Source organism: Pan troglodytes, chromosome X (assembly GCF_028858775.2).
Source record: "Pan troglodytes isolate AG18354 chromosome X, NHGRI_mPanTro3-v2.0_pri, whole genome shotgun sequence".
In the NCBI taxonomy this organism is placed as follows: Eukaryota; Metazoa; Chordata; class Mammalia; order Primates; family Hominidae; genus Pan; species Pan troglodytes.
In genome coordinates, this window is record NC_072421.2 from 151,793,378 (window position 1) to 151,814,582 (window position 21,205).

A 21,205-nucleotide genomic window follows, 5' to 3' on the forward strand; every position below is an offset into this window, starting at 1 on the left:
GGGAGCAGCAAAAATGAGAGGAGTGCTAGGTGGGTGGCCTGAGCATCTGTATCCAGGGACAGAACTCCAAAGGCTTTTGGTCCCAGAGCTGGGGTATGTTGGCCCCAGCCCCCAGCCTGTGGCTCCCAAAAGGCCTCTGGTTTTTTGTAATCTCAGTTTACAGCCATTTCTTAGGTTTTTAATTACCTTTATTTTGCCAAACATACCTGGGAATACCTTTTATTTTTTTTTTACCTTGGGGTGAGGTTCCAAACCATAAATGTGATTATAGTTAACACATGACCCTTCTAGCGTCCCAGCCAGTGTTTTTCCTGACCTCTGTTCTTTGGAGAGGAGGATGGAAGGGAGGGGTCCGGCACGCTGCTGGCATTTTGCTGTGTCCTGCAGCCCCTTTCCGGGGCACCTGGGTTCACACAGCTTTTTAGCTTACATAACTGGTGCAGATTTTCTGTGTGGAGATGTTGCCTTGACCAGCCTTGGCTGGACTTTACCAGGCATGCAGAAGCCTGTGCCAACACAGACTACAGCACCCAGGAGGTGCGAGTGTGGCTGCTCAGCGGTTATAACAGGCCTGACTGCATTGTTCACCGGATTACAATGAACCGAAATGTTTCCCGGTGTTTGCTGGTTTCAGGGAAGGAGTTTGATATAGCAGATTAACCACCCTCCTTGTAGCTATTGGGGCTTAATGGTTTCCTGGTGATTCTTACCAATCCACAATAAACACGGCCCATTGGCGTATCTGCTGCACAAGTGTCCTATCTCACCAATCTGGGTTTTTGTTCTCAGTAACTTTCCTTCTTGTCATACAACATCTTGATTCCTCTTTCTGAGCCCTCCCTTCCCCTACCCCAACCCAGAGCCCACTTTGTCTCCACTCCTGATACTACACTACCTGGCAGGTGGCATGAGTGCAGGGCCCCTGGCTTCCTCTCCTAATCTAGGCACAAGCCCAACCAAAGAACAAGAGCCAAATCAAACAAGGCAGGCAGGGGTGGACTACAGTCACAGGGCAACTGTAGTTGAAGCCCCCCAGCCCCAGGGCTGGATGGACGGGGGAGGCTGGGGTTTAAGTCCCAAAAGGCAGCAGGCCCTGGGGGGGTAGGGGGACGCTCAGGCGGCAGGGCACAGCTGAGGGGACAGGAGTGATAGCAGCAACAGAACAGTGAGGCTGAGAGGCTGGACGCTGTGCGCCTGGCTCAGCTTCAGCTCCACCTCCACGGGGTAGTGGTCACTGATGTTGAGGGCCTGGGAATGGGTGGTGGGGCAGTGTCAGTGCCCGGGGCCGAGGGGCTTCCCTGTGACCCTGCTGCTGCCCTCCCTCCTCATGCCAGCCCCTTCCCTTCACCTCCTCCTCGGTGAGCTGGAAGCTCGTGGGGAAGTCAAAGGCAGCCGCAGTGTGCAGCAGACTCCGGCAGCGCTCCCCGTGCAGCACGATGCGGTCATAGGTGCAGTGGGTGCTGGCCCGCACTGTGGTGTCCTCCCCGTCGGCAATCACCCAGTGGAAGCCTGGCTCAGTCCGCAGCTCCAGCTTGTCCAGGCGCTTTTTGGTCAGTGAAGCACAGTCAGCATTGAAGTCCCCGAGCAGGATCACGTCCTAGAGACACAGCAGCCATCAGGCTGGCCGCTGGGCCGCCCTATCCTTGTCCCTCCTGTACAAACTGCCCAGGCCTACCTTGCTCTGCCAGTGCTGGGAGACCTCCAGAAACACATCGTAGAGGGCGTTCAGCTCCTTCTCTACGGCCTTAGGAGTGGTGTGCAGCGGGACCAACACCAGGCTGGGAAGGACTGCAAGGCCCAGGGACCGAGGGCTGCCATCCACTCCTGGACCTTCTCCCCCTAGCCCGTCTGGGTGAGGAAGCCCCCAGTGGAGCCAGCCAGAACTCCCCTTCTGCTCCCACATACCAAGCCCACCCTTCCCTTCCTACCATTGCTGGGCAAAGAGAACTGGGCCACAAATGGCTCCCGGGCAAAGACGTCATCCTCATCGTTGTACACGTAGGAACTCAGGACCTGTGTTTTGTGTGACCTGGGAGGACAAAGGGATGGGCAGCAGTGGCCCCACGTCTTTGATTTTGGCTTGCAAGTGCCAAACGGCGCTCAGGGAGGGGCCCTCCACTAACAGCGGCAATGTGGGCACAGCCCTCCCAACCTGTCTCTAGAACTTTCAAAAATCAGACATAATTCATATGCCATAAAATTCACCTGCTTCAAGTATACAACACGGTTCTTTTGTACATTCATAAGGCTGTGCAACTATTGCTACAATCAATTTTAAAACATTGGTATCCATTACCCCTAATAAAAACATAACATCCATTACCAGTTACTCTCCATTCTCCCCTCCCCCCAGCCCCTGCAACCATTAATGTGTTCTCTATCTTGTACATTTGCCTATTCTGGATATTTCATATGAATGAAATCAGCTCATCAATGTTTTCTGTGTTCGTCCATATGCTGTGGCACGTCTGTGCTTCATTCCTCTTTCTGGCTGAATAATATTCCACGGACTGGGTATAGTACATTTTGACATTTGGACACTTTGATGTCATTCTTTTCTTTTTTTTTTTTTTTTTGAGACATGGTCTCACTCTTGCTCAGGCTGCAGTGCACTGGCACAATCATAGCTCACTGCAGCCTTGAAGTCTTGGGTTCAAGTGATCCTGCTGCTTCAGCCTCCCAAAGCGTTGGGATTACAGGCATGAGCCACTGTACCCTGCCTACCCAGTAATTTTGGAGCACATACCAGATGTCATATCATTTTATTTATATAGAGAATCAGTTCTCCTTTCCTGCAGCCTCCCTTGCCCTCTGGATCCTGACTCCAAAGGGCTCCCTGCCAGCCTGTCCTCCCAGGGACTTAGAAGATCGGGTCTACCCAAGGCCCATAAGTGGTCCCCACGGAGCCTCTTCCCAGGAGCTGCAGCCCTTGCTGGCCACTTTCATAGAGGGGGCCAGCCACACCCTGAGACCCAGCAGCTCCCACAGGAGAGAGGAGGAGGGACCCCACATTTGTGCTTATAGAAGGAAGGCCTCCTGCTCTATGGACACTCCGGCGGGGGTCGAGGATGGGAAGAGCCCAGAATAAAAGGTGTTGAGAAGAGAAAGCATGCAAAGCAGGTGAGGCTGTCCCAGGATGGGGGGCCTGTGGCCCCGGGGACTAATGAGCCTACCTCACATTAGGGCCAAGGACCGCCCCCCACCCTGCTGCGCTGCCAGCTCCGTGCTCACCGATAGAAATACACATACGTCTCCATGTAGGTGCTGCGCCCCAGCTGGGGGCTGCTCAGGGTGCTGTAGGGCCCAGAGCCATCAAATCTGCCAAGAAAAGGGGAGGCGGGGTCAGGGCCTCAAGCCTCTGGGTGTGCCCCTGATTAGACCCACAGAATCTTCCTCACCGATTGAGTTCTCGAAGCAGGAGGGGGATGGCGCTGCCAGAAGAGTCCACCACCTCCTGCAGCACCATGATGTCACAGCGAGCCAGTATCTGTGGGACATCAGGAAGGCCAGCCTGACTCAGTGCCAACTGCCCTGAGAGGAGGCAGTGGGCCCAGGGGACTGGCACTGTTCTGGCCAAGAGTGTTAAGGCTCACTGGCTGCAGCCCACAGAAAGCAGTGGGACTGGAAATGCCCCAGGAAAAGACTCATCCCACCCACATGTCACCTGTTTCACAGAGGAGGAGACTGAGGCCAGCAGCAGGCAAACGCCTGCGCTGCATCTCCGTGCCACACCTCTTCTTCTCCCCTCTTCTCTAGAACATACCCCTGGTCAGGCAGGGCTGGGGGCTTTGGGTCATGGTGGTTAGGGGCACGGCTTCCCTGAAGTGATGAACTTACCCGAACTAAGGTGTCCATCACCTGCTCCCTGGCCACCTTGGCCAGCGTCAGCCGCTGGGCATTGAAGGCGCAGATGCGAAAGGCCTGGGCCCCATTGGCCAGGATGAGGAAGAGGAGTGCAGTTGGGTAGTGCATGGCTGTGTGTGGCTGCCGGGGACACCCCAGGAATCCAGGCTGCCCCAGGGTGCGCTCTCACTGGGCTCAGTTCTGGCTCTGGAAGCGCTGAAATATGGAACAGAGAAAGTGGCACTAGCTGCTGCCCAGCACCAGCCTCCCAGTGACCTCCCGAGATCATACCACTGCACTCCAGCCTGGGTGACAGAGTGAGACTCTGTCTCCAAAAAAAAAAAATTGTTTTTGAGACAGAGTCTTGCTCTGTGAAGATCAAGCCAAGATCGCACCACTGCACTCCAGCCTGGGCGACAATAAGACTCCGTCTCAAAAAAAAAGTGAAATCCTACAGTATTTGTCTTTTTGTGACTGGCTCATTTCACTGAGCAAAATGTCCTCAAGGATCATTCATGTTGGAGCATATGTCAGAATTTTTTTTTTTTTTTTTTTGAGATGGAGTCTCACTCTGTCGCCCAGGCTGGAGTGCAGTGGCGCAAACACAGCTCACTGCAAGCTCCGCCTCCTGGGTTCACGCCATTCCCCTGCCTCAGCCTCCCGAGTAGCTGGGACTACAGGCGCCTGCCACACGCCCGGCTAATTTTTTGTATTTTTAGTAGAGATGGGGTTTCACCATGTTAGCCAGAATGGTCTTGATCTCCTGACCTCGTGATCTGCCCGCCTCGGCCTCCCAAAATGCTGGGATTACAGGCGTGAGCCACCGCACCCGGCTGTAGAATTTCTTTCCTTTTCATGGCTGAATCATATTCCATTGTCTAGGCATCTGGGTAGACCACATTTTGTTCATTCATTCATTCATCCATCCATCTGGTTTTTTTTTTTTTTTTTTTTTTTTTGAGACGGAGTTTCGCTCTTGCTGCCCGGGCTGGAGTGCAATGGTGCGATCTCGGCTTACTGCAACCTCTGCCTCCCAGGTTCAAGTGATTCTCCTGCCTCAGCCTCCCAAATAGCTGGGACTACAGGCAGGCTCCACCACGCCCAGCTAATTTTGTATTTTTAGTAGAGACGGGGTTTCTTCATGTTGGTCAGGCTGGTCTCGAACTCCTGACCTCAGGTGAGCTGCCCACCTTGGCCTCCCAAAGTGCTGGGATTACAGGTGTGAGCCACCGTGTCCTTTTTTTTTTTTTTTTTTTTTTTTTTTTAAATAGAGACAAGGTCTCACTATGTTGCCCAGGCTGGTCTTGAACTCCTGGGCTCAAGCAATTCTCCTGCCTCAGCCTCCTAAAGTGCTGGGATTGCAGGAATGAGCCCTGGTGCCGCAGCCTCATGCATCTCTTGACCTCGTGATCTGCCCACCTCGGCCTCTCAAAGTGCTGGGATTACAGGCGTGAGCCAGAGCGCCCAGCCCCTGCTTTCAGTTCTTTTGGGTATATACCCAGAAGTGGAATTGCTGGATCATATGGTAGTTCTAGTTTTAATTTTCTGAGGAACTGTCATATTGGTCTCCATGGTGACTGCACCATTTTACGTTCTCGCCAACAGTGCACAAGCGGTCAAGCTTATTCTTTTATTGTTTATTTATTTGGGACAAAGTCTTGCTCTGTCGCCCAGACTGGAGTGCAATGGTGCCATCACAGCTCACTGCAGCCTCCTGAATTCTATGTTTCCCAGGCTGGTCTCAAACTGCTGGACTCAAGTGATCTTCCTACCTCAGCCTCCCAAAGTGCTGGGATTTTTTTTTTTTTTTTTTTTTTGAGACAGAGTCTCACTCTGTCGCCCAGACTGGAGAGCAGTGGCGTGATCTCGGCTTACTGCAACCTCAGCCTCCTGGGTTCAAGCAACTCCCTGCCTCAGCCTCCCGAGTAGCTGGGATTACAGGCACCCACCACCACGCCCAGCTAATTTTTATATTTTTTAGTAGAGACAGGGTTTCACCATCTTGGCCAGGATGGTCTCGAACTCCTGACTTCAGGTGACCAGCCGGCCTTGGCCTCCCAAAGTGCTGGGATTACAGGTGTGAGCCACTGCGCCCAGCCAGTGCTGGGATATTATAGGCCTGACCCACTGCGCCTGGCCTAGTCTACCTTTTTTTTTTTTTTTTTTTTTTTTTTGAGATGGAGTCTTGCTCTGTCACCAGGCTGGAGTGCAGTGGCGTGATCTTGGCTCACTGCAACCTCTGCCTTCCGGGTTCAAGTGATTCTCCTGCCTCAGCCTCCTGAGTAGTTGGGGCTACAGGCGTGAGCCACTGCGCCCGGCCCCCCCCCTTTTTTTTTTTTTTTTGATAGTCTCATTCTGTTGCTCAGGCTGGAGGGCAGTAATGTGATCTCAGCTCACTGCAACCTCCACCTTCCAGGCTCAAGTGATGCTCTCACCTCAGCCTTCCGAGTAGATGGGACTACAGGTGCATGCTGCCACACCAAGCTAATTTTTTTTTTTCTTTTTTTGAGATGGAGTCTCACTCTGTCTCCCAGGCTGGAGTGCAGTGGCTCGATCTCAGTTCACTTCAACCTCTGTCTCCCAGGCTCAAGAGATTATCCTGCCTCAGCCTCCCGAGTAGCTAGGATTACAGGCGCGTGCCGCCACACCCGGCTAATTTTTGTACTTTTAGTAGAGACAGGGTTTCACCATGTTGGCCAGGCTGGTCTCAAACTCCTGACCTCAAGTAATCCTCCCACCTCAGCCTCCCAAAGTGCTGGAATTACAGGTGTGAGCCACCGCGCCCGGCTACCAAGCTAATTTTTAAAATTTGTTTGGAGAGATGGGGTTTCACCATGTTGTTCCAAGACCCCAGTGCTTTTCGCCTCCATTAGCAACTACAGGAACATCTTCGTTCATCTCTGTCTCCCCACTTGTGAGATGTTCTCTTTAAGATAAACTCCCGGCAGTGAAGGGTGTGTGCATTTTAAAAGGTCTCAGATATGGCCAAATCATCCCCATTGCAACCTGTGATGGGGACTCTTTCCCATGCCCCTGCCACCACTGGGGAGCCCTTCTTGTTCATCTCACCAGCTGGAGCCCCCCTCTCTCAGTTTATCTTTGTCTCACACTCACCTGACCTTGCAGGGCTCGGCTCCTTGCTCCACGCCCTGTCCATGTGGCTTTTGCATCCTGAGGCATGAGTTCCTCTGCTCTGTCTGCCTGCTTTTCTCTATCAACCTGTCACCTTCCCTTCGGGCTCACTTCCTGCCTCTCTGAGGCTCTGTCTGTCTCTGTCTCACTTTCCCTCTCGTCTCTGGTTTCCCTTCTCTGTCTCTCTGTTGCGGTGTCTCTCTCCTGGCTGGGTTTGATGTCTGTTTCTCCCTGACCACCTGCTCTGTCACTCATGCTAGTTTGGGTTCCCTACCCTGGTGCCTATTCTGGGATATACATGGGCATGTGGGCAGCCCTGGGCTGGCACAGGCAGCCTTGGAGGCTCTGGCGTCAGGGACCCCCATGAGGGCTACCAGTAAGAACCAGAGAGAGCGACGGTTCCTGGCTTCAGCCCCAAAGCCTGGCTGTCAATATCAGCCTTGGTGGGAGCCCTAGGCTTCCCTCTCCCTCCCAAACCCTCCCCAGGCAGAAGGCAACTTCCTCCCTTCTTCCGTCTCCCCAGGGGGCTCCCATACCTGCTCAGACCAGCTTGTCACCAAGTCTGCCTCATCCTTAAGTGGATCGCGATACCCCAGAAGAGCAGCTCCTGCCTGAATAGGGCTAGGAGGGGAAAAAAAAGAGGAAGAGGCTGTGTTCCTGAGCCACCCGGCCAGGAAGGGCCTGGCTGGGCCGGACGCCCCACCCTTGCCAACAGGCAGGCCCGCCCCGTCTCCGCCCGGCCGCCAACAAGGAGGACGAGCACCGGGCCTGGGAACTGCTGACCTGCCCGCCCACCTTCCCACCCAGACCCCGCCTTCCCAGGCCAGCGGGACATGACAGACCTGTGAGTCACTCAAGCCTGGCAGGCCAGCTGTCTCCGCGGCTGAGCAGCAGCAGTCCCTTAATGAGCAGTTACCTGTGCCAAGGGCCTGGGGCAAGGAGGGGCTGGTGCCTGAGTGAGACCCCGAGCTTCGCTCGCCAGGCCCGTCGCTCAGCTCCCGGTCTGGGTCCCCAGTCAGCAGTTGCTGGGGAAGGCGCAGGAGCTGGAAGTCATGCCTGATGCCACGAGACCGGGCACCCCAAGGGCGTGAGTCTTCTGTCCCTGTTGTTGGGTTCTGAGTCCCAGTGTGGCTGCACACTTCTGAGTTAGGGGTGTTTGATGCAAGCGCTCTGGAGACCCAAAGAGAGGGACAGTCCACACATGATCTGGCCATAGTCGTGAAGTCAAGGGAGGACTGAGGATCTGCCCCAGAGAGGAGGAGACCCAGGGAGCTGGCAGTCCAACGTCCTGGGGGTCCTGCAGTGACGCTGTTGGGACGAATGAGGTGCTCGGACAGGGTCTGTGAGCAGGAGGTGGGGCTGAATCCACTCAGCTTCTCATGGGATGGCTGTAGCTAATGGGTTCGACGTGGTGATAGAAGGCTGGACAAATTTTAAAAAATCAATAAATTATGGGCTGGGCGTGGTGGCTCATGCTTGTAATCCCAGCACTTTGGGAGGCTGAGGCGGGTGGATACGAGGTCAGGCGTTCAAGACCAGCCTGGCCAACATAATGAAACCCGTTTCTACTAAAAATACAAAAAATTAGCCTGGCGTGGTGGTGGGCGCCTGTAATCCCAGCTACTCAGGAGGCTGAGGCAGGAGAATTGCTTGAGCCTGGAAGGTGGAGCTTGCAGTGAGCCAAGATCACACCACTGCACTCGCACTCCAGCCCGGGTGACAGTGCGAGACTCCATCTCAAAAAAAAAAAATCAATAAATTATGGTTTAAAAATAAAAAACAGGCCAGGTAGGATGACTCACACTTTGGGAGGAGAGGCGGGCGGATCACCTGAGGCCGGGAGTTCGAGACCAGCCTGACCAACATGAAGAAACCCAGCCTCTACCAAAAATACAAAAATTAGCCAGGTGTGGTGGCTTGCGCCTGTAATCCCAGTTACTCAGGAATCGCTTGAACCTGGGAGGCAGAGGTTGCAATGAGCTGAGATCTCGTCACTGCACTCCAGCCTGGGCAACAGAGCAAGACTCTGTCTCAAAAATAAAAATAAATAAAAATAAAAATAAAAAACTGCCGGGTGTGGTGGCCCATGCCTGTAATCCTAGCACTTTGGGAGGCTGAGGTGGGTGGACTGCCTGAGCTCAGGAGTTCGAGACCAACCTGGGCAACATGGTGAAACCCCATCTCTACTAAAATACAAAAAAAAAAAAAAAAAATTAGCCGGGCGTGGCGACCTGCGCCTGTAGTCCCAGCTACTCAGGAGGCTGAGGCAGGAGAACAGCTTGAACCCGGGAGGCAGAGGTTGCAGTGAGCCGAGATTGTGCCACTGCACTCCAGTCTGGCGACAGAGCGAGACTCCTAAAAAAAAAATAATAAATAAATAAATATAAAATAAAAATAAAAAACTGGCTGCTTAATGCATAGGGGGCTTTCTTTCCAGGTCATGAATATGTTTCAGAACTAGAGGTAGTAGCTGACATTGTGACTGTATCAGATGGTATAAAATACTGTTTCTTGTATTACATATGATACACAATATGTTTGTATATATTGCTGTATATATTGTATATTTTGCCATACAGTAGATTATACATTGCTACATACACATAGTATCATGTAGTACTGTAACTATGTAAAATTGTATATGTGGCTGGGCGGGGTGGCTCACGGCTGTAATCCCAACACTTTGGGAGGCCGAGGCGGGTGGATCAGAGTGTGATGGCGGGCGCCTGTGGTCCCAGCTACTCGGCAGGCTGAGGCAGGAGAATCGCTTGAGTCTGGGAGATCGAGGCTGTAGTGAGCCATGATCCCATCACTGCACTCCAGCCTGGGTCTGGCTGGACCCTGTGTCAAACAAAAAACAGAAACACTAGAGAGACAAAAGGCGAGCGCAGGAGGCTGCCGGGAAGCGGGAGCCCCACGGGGTGACGGCCACTTCCCGCCGCCCCGGGGCTGGCCTCGCTGCCGTCAAGCGGCCCGTGCGCGCTTTGCGACAGTCGGTCGGGCTGGGCACCGGCGCAGGTTCGCTTTCCGGCGGTTGCACCGGGCCGGGGTGCCAGCGCCCGCCTTCCCGTTTCCTCCCGTTCCGCAGCGCGCCCACGGCCTGTGACCCCGGCGACCGCTCCCCAGTGACGAGAGAGCTGGGCCGGGCGCTGCTCCGGCCTGACCTGCGAAGGGACCTCGGTCCAGTCCCCTGTTGCGCCGCGTCCCCTGTCCGTCCGTGCGCGGGCCAGTCAGGGGCCAGTGTCTCGAGCGGTCGAGGTCGCAGACCTAGAGGCGCCCCACAGGCCGGCCCGGGGCGCTGGGAGCGCCGGCCGCGGGCCGGGTGGGGATGCCTCTGCACGTGAAGTGGCCGTTCCCCGCGGTGCCGCCGCTCACCTGGACCCTGGCCAGCAGCGTCGTCATGGGCTTGGTGGGCACCTACAGCTGCTTCTGGACCAGTGAGTGGGCCCAGGCCGAGGCAGGCCCGCCCGGGTACCCATGCCCGGCCGGAGGTGGGACTTAGGGTGGGGGACGCCGCGGCCCCGACCTAGCGGGCGAGCCCTGAGCGCCTGACCTCTCCTTCCCCGCCAGAGTACATGAACCACCTGACCGTGCACAACAAGGAGGTGCTGTACGAGCTCATCGAGAACCGAGGCCCGGCCACGCCCCTCATCACCGTGTCCAATCACCAGTCCTGCATGGACGACCCTCATCTCTGGGGTACCCGGGCCAGTGTGCTGGGCAGCGGGAGGAAAGGCGAGGATTCGGGACGGGCCCAGCCTCGTCAGAACAAACCCCTTCTCGCTGCCTTTTCATGGAGCCCTGGCCCTCCGATTTCCGGGTGTTCTGCCCCAGGGCTGAGACTTGGATTTGTGGCTCCTGCAGCATCCCTGAGGGAGCATGATTTGGAGAGGGCCTTGGGCATGGAGCAGGACCAAGGAACGGCCACAGGGCATATCTTACAGCTCCTTTAACGTCAGGCCTCCAGAACCCTCTGTTCTCTAAACCATCCAGGGCCCCACAGTCTTGGGAAAAATTTGGGGGTTGGACATAGGATATCCTGTGAGGAAGTTCTGGGCCAGGGACTGGAAGCCCAGTGTCCTGGCTTCAGGTTTGCCCCTGGCTGGGCGTGTACCGTTCAGCCCTATTTAGGAGCCTGGTTGCCACACCTAGAGGTTCCTGCTCTGCTGACTTTACAGGAAGTTGCTTGGCTCTGGTAACCAGATGGCCGGGTGGAGGGGTGCCCGGGGCTTCCACTCCTGAACAGAGGGCTTAGACTGTCCTAGAGTTCATGGGGAGCCACCTAGCCACACTGGAGCCCTTCAGAGCTCACCCTGGCTGCTGGGTGGAGAAAGGCCTATAGATGTCACAGGTGGATCCTGGGAGGCCAGGAAGGAGGACTTGGAGCCATCCACTAGCCTAGACTGGGCTGGTTGCAGTGACAGTACAGGGAGAAGTATAGAAGAATGGGCATTGTCCAAGTATGTTGGGGAGGTAGGCAGTCCAGGTGCAGTGATTAGTAAGATGTGGAGGGTGGGGGAGAGGGAGGAGCCAGGGAGAACTGAATGATCTGGCCTAAGGGTCTGAAAGATGCCACTTTGGGCTGTAGGGAAATGGTACTGCTGCTGTCCCTCATTCCCTGAGATGGGGTGAAGGAAGGGCACTCCCTGGGGATATGGGAAGTTGGGGCATGAAGCCTTTCCTGTCCTCTAGGGATCCTGAAACTCCGCCACATCTGGAACCTGAAGTTGATGCGTTGGTGAGGAGGAATGGGCCCCTCGAAGTGGGCCGGGCCGGCCCCACCTGCCTCTGCCCAGATTTGCCCTCCTCCTGCTCTGCCCAGGAGGTGGCGTCCAGCAGTCCAGGCAGGGCATGGGGTGGGGCCCCGCAGGCCCTCCCCTGTGCCTCCCTTCTGCATGCTGATGCTGGGGGCAGGGTGGTGGAGCCGGGTGCAGGGGGCAGGACTAATTGCATCTGTCCCTGCTTAGGACCCCTGCAGCTGCAGACATCTGCTTCACCAAGGAGCTACACTCCCACTTCTTCAGCTTGGGCAAGTGTGTGCCTGTGTGCCGAGGTGAGCTGCTCCTCCAGCGAGTGCAGGGAGGCACTTCTGGGGCAGGAAAGCTGGTGGCCAGTGTCTCTGTTTTGGAGGGACCTATGGGGGTAGGCATCCCGGGAGCCAACATGAGGCCCAGCTCCATCACATGCCAGCAGAGGGGACAGAGGCTGTGGGAGGAGGGATGGGTCCTTGGAGAGTCCTCAACTCTCTGCAACTGCCCAGGGATCGTGTGGACCTGGAGCCTTGGCATTAGAATTCAAGGAGGCATTATCCATACCCCCTTCTCTCAGGGATGTCACTAAGAGACTCATTGAGAACAGTGCGTTGTCATTGGTCCATGGTGGCAGTAGCATGTACCTGCAGGCCAGAGGGTTTTGCTTCTAGGAGAACAAACAGGCTTGTGGGGTGAGAACCCCAGGGGATAGGGGCCATTTTGATCCCTATTCTCCAGACAGGGAGGATCACAGAGATTAAGCTGCTGGCCCAAGGTCATGGGGTAGGAGGTGGCAAAGCCAGGATTTGAATCCAGATTGCTCCTTCCTCTGCAGGAGCAGAATTTTTCCAAGCAGAGAATGAGGGGAAAGGTGTTCTAGACACAGGCAGGCACATGCCAGGTGCTGGAAAAAGAAGAGAGAAAGGTAAGCCAGGCATAGCGGTTCACACTTGTCATCCCAGCACTTTGTGAGGTCGAGGTGAGAGGATCACTCAAGCCCAGGAGTTTGAGACCAGCCTGGGCAACATAGTAAGACCCTGTCTCTTTAAAAATAAAAATATTTTAAACAAAAGAAAGGTAGAAAATATGAGTTGTATGTAGAATATGAAGGTTCTAGAATAATCCTATTAAGAATTTTGGATTCTGGCTGGGCGCGGTGGCTCACGCCTGTAATCCCAGCACTTTGGGAGGCTGAGGCCAGCGGATCACGAGGTCAGGAGATCGAGACCATCCTGGCTAACACAGTGAAACCCCGTCTCTACTAAAAATACAAAAAATTAGCTGGGCGTGGTAGTGGGCGCCTGTAGTCCCAGCTACTCGGGAGGCTGAGGCAGGAGAATGGCGTGAACCCGGGAGGTGGAGCTTGCAGTGAGCCGAGATCGCGCCACTGCACTCCAGCCTGGGTGACAGAGTAAGACTCCGTATCAAAAAAAAAAAAAAAAAAAAGTGCCGGCCATGGTGGCTCCTGCCTGTAATCCCAGCACTCTGGGAGGCCGAGGCGGGCGGATCACGAGGTCAGCAATTCGAGACCAGCCTAACCAACATGGTGAAACCCCGTCTCTACTAAAAATACAAAAATTAGCCGGGCGTGGTGGTGTGTGCCTGTAATCTCAGCTACTTGGGAGACTGAGACGGGAGCATTGCTTGAACCCGGGAGGTGGAGGTTGTGGTGAGCTGAGATCCTGCCATTGCACTCCAGCCTGGGCAATAAGAGCGAAACTCCGTCTGAAAAAAAAAAAAAAAAAGAATTTTGAATTAGCTGGCTGCATTGGTGCATGCCTACAGTCCCAGCTCCTCAGGAGGCTGAGGTGGGAGGATCACTTGAGCCCTCGATTTTTTTTTTCCTTGAGACAATGTCTGTTTCTGTTGTCCAGGCTGGAGTGCCGTGGCGTGATGATGGCTCACTGCAGCTTCTGTTTCCTGGGTTCAAGGGATCCTGTCACCTCAGCCTCCTGAGCAGCTGGGACTAAGGAGTGTGCCCAGCTAATTCTTTTTTTTCGGTAGAGTTGGGGGTCTTACTACATTGCCAGGGCTGGTCTTGAACTCCTAGACTCAAGCGATCCTCCCGCCTCAGCCTCTCAAAGTGCTGGGATCACAGGCATGAGCCATTGTGCCCAACCCAGCCCAGGAATTTGAGGCCAGCCTGAGCAATATAGTGAGACCCCAGGTATAGATAGATAGGTAGATAGGTAGGTAGGTAGGTAGATAGATAGGTAGGTGGATAGGTAGATAGATAGGTAGGTGGGTAGGTAGGTGGGTAGATAGGTAGGTAGGTACCTAGGTAGATAGATAGATAGATAGATACATAGATAGATAGATAGATAGATACATACATACATAGATAAGATAGATAGATTGATTAGATAGATTAGATAGCCAGGTGGGGTGGCTCACGCCTGTAATCCCAGTGCTTTGGGAGGCTGAGGTGGGTGGATCACCTGAGGTCAGGAGTTTGAGACCAGCCTGGCTAATGTGGCGAAACCCTGTCTACTAAAAATACAAAAATTAGCTGGATGTGGTGGCGCACGCCTGTAATCTCAGCTACTCGGGAGGCTGGGGTGGGAGAATCGCTTGAACCCAGGAGGCGGAGGTTGCAGTGAGCTGAGATCATGCCACTGCACTCCAGCCTGGGCCACAGAGGGAGACCTGGTCTCAAAAAAAAAAAAAAGAAATATTTTTGTATTTGACTGTGCTCTCTCATCCAGGTGGTGACATGCTTGTATCTGTGGTTAAGAGATAGCATCTGCCGGGCGCGGTGGCTCATGCCTGTAATCCCAGTACTTTGCGAGGCCGAGGCGGGTGGTTCACCTGAGGTCAGGAGTTTGAGACCAGCCTGACCAACATGGCGAAACCCCGTCTCTACTAAAAATATAAAAATTAGCCGAGGCTGGGCGCGGTGGCTCACGCCTGTAATCCCACCACTTTGGGAGGCCGAGGCGGGTGGATCACGAGGTCAGGAGATGGAGACCATCCTGGCTAACAGGATGAAACCCCGTCTCTACTAAAAACACAAAATTAGCTGGGCATGATGGCAGGTGCCTGTAGTCCCAGCTACTCGGGAGGCTGAGGCAGGAGAATGGCACAAACCCGGGAGGCGGAGCTTGAGGCAGGAGAATGGCGTGAACCCGGGAGGCAGAGCTTGCTATGAGCAGAGATCGCGCCACTGCACTCCAGCCTGGGTGACAGAGCGAGACTCCGTCTCAAAAAAAAAAAAAAGAGATACCATTCTAGTTGCAATGTGGCTGCAGCAGGGCTAGGTGGACATGAGGAGCCCAGTTCAGGGCTGTCACAGTAGCTCCAGCAGCAGATGATTGTGGCTGGGCCTCCCAAGTGTCACGTTGGAGAACCGGAGAAGGGGACTTCTTTGGGATGTACTCTGGACTTGTTGATAGATTAAGTGTAGGTGGGGTGAGGAAGAGAACTCAAAGATGACACCAGGTGTTGGAGCTGAGCCACGGGGAGAAGGGTGCAAAGGGAAAGCAGTGCGGGGGCTGGGAGGGGAGAGGGTGAGTCCTGTTTTGCTTGTGCTGCATCTGAGGAGCCCCTCACCTGTGGAAGGAGAGCAGTCCCAGAGGCAGTGGGGTGTGCAGTTCTGGAACTTAGAAGAATGATCAGGGGGCTGGGTGCAGTGGCTCACGCCTGTAATCCCAGCTCTTTGGGAGGCTGAGGCGGGTGGATCATTTGAGGTCAGGAGTTCAAGACCAGCCTGGCCAACATGGTGAAACCCCGTCTCTACTAAAAATATAAAAAATTAGCTGCGCATGGTGGCAGGCACCTGTAGTCCCAGCTATTCAGGAGGCTGAGGCAGGAGAGTGGCGTGAACCTGGGAGACGGAGCTTGCAGTGAGCTGAGATTGCGCCACTGCACTCCAGCCTGGGCGACAGAGCGAGACTCCGTCTCAAAAAAAAAAAAAAAAAAAAGTATCAGGAATAAAGATACTGGGAATTCAACCACAAAAACCACAAAGTCACGAATACAGAGTGACAGTCTTCAGAGAGAGGGCAGAGGCCCAGGATGGCACAGAGGGAGAGAGAAGCCACCAAGATGGCAGGGAGCCATGGCCAGAGAGAAAAGCAAACCAGGCGCCTGTGGCACCATGGAAGCAGCAGGTGATGCTGGAGAAGCGTTTCCATGCAGTGACAGCTGCCAGAGCCAGATTATTATGGCCTGAGGGCTGGTGGTGCTGCAGTTGGGGGGGAATGGAGACCACAGGGGGGGAATGGAGACCGCAGGGGCGGCAACTCCTCCCAGAGGTTCAGTTGGGAGGAAAAAGAGACGGAAGGGTAACCAAAGGATATTAGAGGTCAAGGAGGGGTTTATTATTTCTAGCTGGTCAAAGTAGAATGTGGTAAAACCCAATAAAGTAACAGCAAATAACAAAGAGGGGCTTTTAATGGAAAGCTGCAGTGCCTGCCCCTCACCTCCCTAGCCCCACTCCTCAGAAGCAGCCCCCTGGAGCGGTTTCTCTTTCTGCTGCTTTTGGAGGCTACTTCTCTCTCTGTAAAGGAACTTCTGTCTCTGTAAAGGAACAAGCAGAGGCCACAGTGTCTTGGCAAATGACCGTGGCATCGTTTATCCCAACCTGCTCTGAGAGATGGGGACTCTGCTGATTCACCCCTCGTCCCTGCCTCTTTAGTTCCTTCAGCAAAGAACTAATAATATGTCATTAAGGCAAAGGCAGTATTTGGCACACTTGGCTTCTGTGTTCCAAAAAATTCCCTTTTTCTCCAAGCGTAGATTTTAATATGGTATTTAAGTATCAAAGTGATTTGACACAAGTGACACAAGTGAGCAGTAGTAGCATTTGCAAAAGCTACAAATGATGAAGTCTTGCTCCAAAAGCATATTATTATTATTTTTTAAATTCCAGTTTCAAGCTCAATGGATAGGTTGCGTCAGTGGGTTTTAGTAGAGAAGGGGCCAGTACCTATGAAGACTCCCCTGTACTATTACACATGCTGCGTCCCAAGTAGGGAAACTCCAGTGGGTCATCACCCCCTCCCTCTAGCCCAAGTGGGCTGCTGGGTCAGGGCACTGTTTGGGTTGGGTTGAGATTCCTGGATCCCTAACTAGCACCTTCCAAAGAATCGGCCTTGCAGAGAACAAAGTTCATTGCCAGAGGTATTCCCAATGTCTGTCTCTCGCTCTGTGATAGGGCTTCTTTACTCCCCACTTTATAAGATGAGGATATCTGCTATACCCCATTCCTTCAACCTCTCCACCTCTTTCCTCTTTTGTCTGCCATGTGATTACTTTTCCATCACCAACGTTGATGTGTACTTACTGTCTCCAAGCGTCCCCAGGCTTCCAGCCAGCACGCAGCAGCCAACATTGGCTTCAGAAGGAAGGAGGTTTGCATTTCCTTCTCTTGGGTCCAGTGCCATGGTCTCAGGGTTATCTCCAATGTGGAAAGTTGCTAGACCAGGAGCAGTTTGACTCCACTGTTTTTCAGTCTAGCAAGTTTGAGTTTTTCCCAAGCTCTTGATGTGTGTTCAAATGAATGTTCTCCCTTTCCCAAGAGACCTCCCTATAAGGGAGGGTCTAGTTTCCCGGGGTGCCCTGAGAAGAAGGGGTCAGCAGGGGGGAGGAATGGTGGAGGCTGAGGCCTCAGGCAGGTGCCCTGTGAGGAGTGGCTGTGACAAGCGGCTGAGATCCCAGCAAAGGGTTGTTGCCCAGAATCTGGGGCCTAAGCGAGGTTGGAAATCACAAATGCACTTGGTTTCTCTAGCAGCTGGCACATGGTAGGATCAGCCCAGGAGGGGCACCTTCAAAGAGAAAGGAACGCATGAGGCTCCGAGAGCGGTCGGCTGGCAGCCAGGGCCTGGCTGGGGAGGGAGGGCAGGTGGTGCGCTGACCTGGGGATCTTTGAGAGCGTGCAGGAGTATGTGGCTGAAGCGGCCCAGCTGGTGAGCCACTGAAGATGGGGGTCATAGGTAGATGGAGGAATTGCCAGGTCAGAATCTCGGTAGGAGATGACTTGAGCTGATGCTGCCTGGCACATAGGGGTTTAGAAGATATTAGGAAGGAAGCCCCACAGCGTGCCCAAGTGCCATGCAGGCCCTGGAGACGGTCATTGGAGGGCGTCTGTGGATGGCGCAGTGGGGGATGGGAAGTCCCTAATCTGCTGGGGCTTTCCCAGCAAGCAGGGACTGAGGGGGATAGTCCCCAACACATGGGCCCCAGGGAGAAGGGCCTGTTTCATTGAGGTTTGGAGAGTGTTGAGGGTAAGCTAACCTGTCACCCCACGCCCCCGAGAATGGTTACTGATAGGGAGAGGCCTTTTCCTTGCAGGAGATGGCGTCTACCAGAAGGGGATGGACTTCATTTTGGAGAAGCTCAACCATGGGGACTGGGTGCATATCTTCCCAGAAGGTCAGCAGGGCTGACTGGGTCGAGCCCCCCCAGTATGAGCGGGATGGGCTCCCAAGCTTCGCCTCTGTGCTCTCTCACCAGGGAAAGTGAACATGAGTTCCGAATTCCTGCGTTTCAAGTGGGGTAAGGGCTGCTGGTCTCTGGCCACAGCCATCCTCCCGGCCCAGAGATGGCCCTGTGGGCCCCTGGCTCCCGCCCCCTCGGGCTGGGTTGTATGGGGGTAGATGGGCGTGTTGTAACGCCAGGAAGGGGACAGGTGCTGAGACTAGGCCTGCCTCTCGCAGGGGCTTGCCCAAGGGAGCTGAATTGAACTGGAGGATGTCGGGGGTGGCAGTGGCCAGAGGCTGGCACAGAAGCTTGGCTCAGGGCCCAGCTTATGCTAACATTTCTACCTCCCCACTGGGCAGGAATCGGGCGCCTGATTGCTGAGTGTCATCTCAACCCCATCATCCTGCCCCTGTGGCATGTCGGTGAGCCTGGGGACGGGGACAGAGAGATGGCATCTGGGGTGGGGGGCCTGGGACTCCCTCTGGTCCCAGGCTGCCCTGCTCCACCCCACGTCTGGCCTTCTGTCCACTGTGCTGCAGGAATGAATGACGTCCTTCCTAACAGTCCGCCCTACTTCCCCCGCTTTGGACAGGTGGGTGGGGACTGCTGACCTTTGGCTGTCTGCCTGTCTGCTGTCTGCCCCGTGTCTCCCACTCAGCACTATGGAGGCCAGCTGCAGGAGGAGCTGAGCATGAGGCTACAGCAGGGGACAGAGTGGAACATAGACAGGGACTTCCTGGCACTGAGACATTAAAATGAGAGCAGAGGAAGTCAGGCTGGGGCAGAGGTGGGCTGTGGGGTCAGGACAGGACAGGTCATCTACAGCACAGGACCCAGGACCAGGACCTTGTTTTAGAGGAAGAGTGGCCCCTGGGGAGTGTGTGGCACAGCAGGGCCGGGGCTTAGCTTCTGGCTCCCGGGTTGCTTGGGCTGGGGCTGTGGGCACTCCTACTGCTCCTCATCACTCTTGGCGGCCACCCCACAGAAAATCACCGTGCTGATCGGGAAGCCCTTCAGTGCCCTGCCTGTACTCGAGCGGCTCCGGGCGGAGAACAAGTCGGCTGTGAGTTTCCTCCTGGGTCCCCCGTAGCTGTCCCCGGACCCCCTGCTGCTGGCTTCCAGCAGGGTGCCTCCACCCTGTCCATCCCGTCACCCTCCCAGGGCACCTTGGCCAAGCTTCCCGAGGGGTGCAGGCCATCCCTGGTCCTTTCCCTCAGGTGGAGATGCGGAAAGCCCTGACGGACTTCATTCAAGAGGAATTCCAGCATCTGAAGACTCAGGCAGAGCAGCTCCACAACCACCTCCAGCCTGGGAGATAGGCCTTGCTTGCTGCCTTCTGGATTCTTGGCCTGCACAGAGCTGGGGCTGAGGGATGGACTGATGCTTTTAGCTCAAACGTGGCTTTTAGACAGATTTGTTCATAGACCCTCTCAAGTGCCCTCTCCGAGCTGGTAGGCATTCCAGCTCCTCCGTGCTTCCTCAGTTACACAAAGGACCTCAGCTGCTTCTCCCACTTGGCCAAGCAGGGAGGAAGAAGCTTAGACAGGGCTCTCTTTCCTTCTTGCCTTCAGATGTTCTCTCCCAGGGGCTGGCTTCAGGAGGGAGCATAGAAGGCAGGTGAGCAACCAGTTGGCTAGGGGAGCGGGGGGCCCACCAGAGCTGTGGAGAGGGGACCCTAAGACTCCTCGGCCTGGCTCCTACCCACCGCCCTTGCCGAACCAGGAGCTGCTCACTGCCTTCTCAGGGATGGCCGTTGGCCACGTCTTCCTTCTGCCTGAGCTTCCCCCCTACCACAGGCCCTTTCCTCAGGCAAGGTCTGGCCTCAGGTGGGCCGCAGGCGGGAAGAGCAGCCCTTGGCCAGAAGTCAAGCCCAGCCACGTGGAGCCTAGAGTGAGGGCCTGAGGTCTGGCTGCTTGCCCCCATGCTGGGGCCAACAACTTCTCCATCCTTTCTGCCTCTCAACGTCACTTGAATCCTAGGGCCTGGGTTTTCATGTTTTTGAAACAGAACCATAAAGCATATGTGTTGGCTTGTTGTAAAATGTCTCTGGCCTCTCTGTAGGGGTGAAAATGGGAAGTGACTGCTGGACAGAAAGGCTGAACCCTTAGTGCCCTGGGGACATGGAGCACACTTGAGCAGATGGGCATCAACCTCTTCTGCACCAGTCACTTAAGGCTTCAGTTATTGTCTGTAATCCCTGTAACAACATTGCAGAAATAGGGATTAATCTCCTCATTTTGCCAAGGAGGTGGAGTGAGGCTAATGAACTTGCTTCAAAACCCAAAGCTAGCCAGGTAGATTGGGGCCACACTTCAGAGAGCCCCAAGTGTGGAGAATCAATTGGATCCTACCTGGGCTGCATCATAGGTGGGAGAGGAGCTCTGAAGAGCCCAGCAAGTAGCCAGCCATGAGCAGTGCACGCTGTGATCAGGAGGTAGGATTGGGGTTGCCCAGATGGAGCTGGGGGTCCTGGGTGGGAGCAAAGGCAAATCCAGGGTGGTGGCGTAGGTAGACACAGTATTAAAAATACTATAACAGAAACGTGGAAAGAAAGAAAATATAGAACCACCAAAGATGAGCCAGCAACAAGAGAAGATTCAGACAACCAGGTCTTTCAGCAGTGTTGGTGCCTAATTATTTCAAAATAAAAGGTTTTTAAAAAAATGACCAAAAAGGGAAAAAATTACCTGGGAAAAAACAAACACTTGTAATTAAATATAGATAGAAGCAGCTGGGCACCATGGCTCACGCCTGTAATCCCAACACTTTAGGAAGCCAAGGTGGGCGGATCATTTGAAGTCAGGAGTTCGAGACCAACCTGGCCAACATGGTGAAACCCCATCTCTACTAAAATACAAAAATTAGGCCAGTCGCAGTGGCTCACACCTGTAATCCCAACACTTTAGGAGGCCGAGGCAGGCAGATCACCTGAGGTCGGGAGTTTGAGACCAGCCTGACCAACATGGAGAAACCCCGTCTCTACTAAAAATACAAAATTAGCAGGGCATGGTAGCGCATGCCTGTAATCCCAGCTACTTGGGAAGGCTGAGGCAGAAGAA

General features: G+C 54.5%; 2 protein-coding genes across 34 annotated transcripts; one reads left to right on the forward strand and one right to left on the reverse strand.

Moving 5' to 3' along the window:
- Positions 1 to 166: 166 nt before the first annotated feature.
- Positions 167 to 10,574, reverse strand: DNASE1L1 (deoxyribonuclease 1 like 1). 6 transcript variants are annotated; one of them, XM_063804649.1, is made up of 11 exons: positions 10,351 to 10,574; positions 9,577 to 9,816; positions 7,892 to 8,397; positions 7,512 to 7,596; positions 3,838 to 4,059; positions 3,399 to 3,487; positions 3,232 to 3,318; positions 1,929 to 2,029; positions 1,676 to 1,788; positions 1,349 to 1,597; positions 167 to 1,248 (listed from the first exon to the last, which is right to left on the reverse strand). In XM_063804649.1, the coding sequence occupies exons 5-11, from the start codon at positions 3,970 to 3,972 to the stop codon at positions 1,114 to 1,116; spliced, it is 909 nt and encodes a 302-aa protein (XP_063660719.1). In that variant the 5' UTR covers positions 3,973 to 4,059; positions 7,512 to 7,596; positions 7,892 to 8,397; positions 9,577 to 9,816; positions 10,351 to 10,574; the 3' UTR covers positions 167 to 1,113. The 6 variants fall into 6 exon arrangements, with proteins under 6 accessions (XP_063660719.1, XP_063660720.1, XP_054532934.1 ...); XM_063804650.1 differs by having other exon boundaries at positions 9,641 to 9,816; positions 10,351 to 10,561; XM_054676959.2 differs by lacking the exon at positions 9,577 to 9,816 and having other exon boundaries at positions 7,892 to 9,330; positions 10,351 to 10,572.
- TAFAZZIN (tafazzin, phospholipid-lysophospholipid transacylase) lies at positions 9,957 to 20,187 on the forward strand. Of its 28 annotated transcripts, XR_001713906.4 has the most exons (14): positions 9,980 to 10,412; positions 10,546 to 10,710; positions 11,668 to 11,713; positions 11,943 to 12,028; positions 12,562 to 12,651; positions 17,021 to 17,077; positions 18,018 to 18,098; positions 18,180 to 18,221; positions 18,506 to 18,568; positions 18,686 to 18,738; positions 19,132 to 19,209; positions 19,364 to 19,597; positions 19,718 to 19,763; positions 19,943 to 20,187. XR_001713906.4 is itself a non-coding variant. In XM_024352951.3 (12 exons), the coding sequence occupies exons 1-12, from the start codon at positions 10,304 to 10,306 to the stop codon at positions 19,463 to 19,465; spliced, it is 972 nt and encodes a 323-aa protein (XP_024208719.1). In that variant the 5' UTR covers positions 9,980 to 10,303; the 3' UTR covers positions 19,466 to 20,187. The 28 variants fall into 28 exon arrangements, 13 of the variants coding, with proteins under 13 accessions (XP_016798109.1, XP_016798105.1, XP_016798107.1 ...); XR_001713904.4 differs by having other exon boundaries at positions 19,364 to 19,763; XR_001713905.4 differs by having other exon boundaries at positions 19,718 to 20,187.
- The last annotated feature ends 1,018 nt before the right edge of the window (positions 20,188 to 21,205 follow it).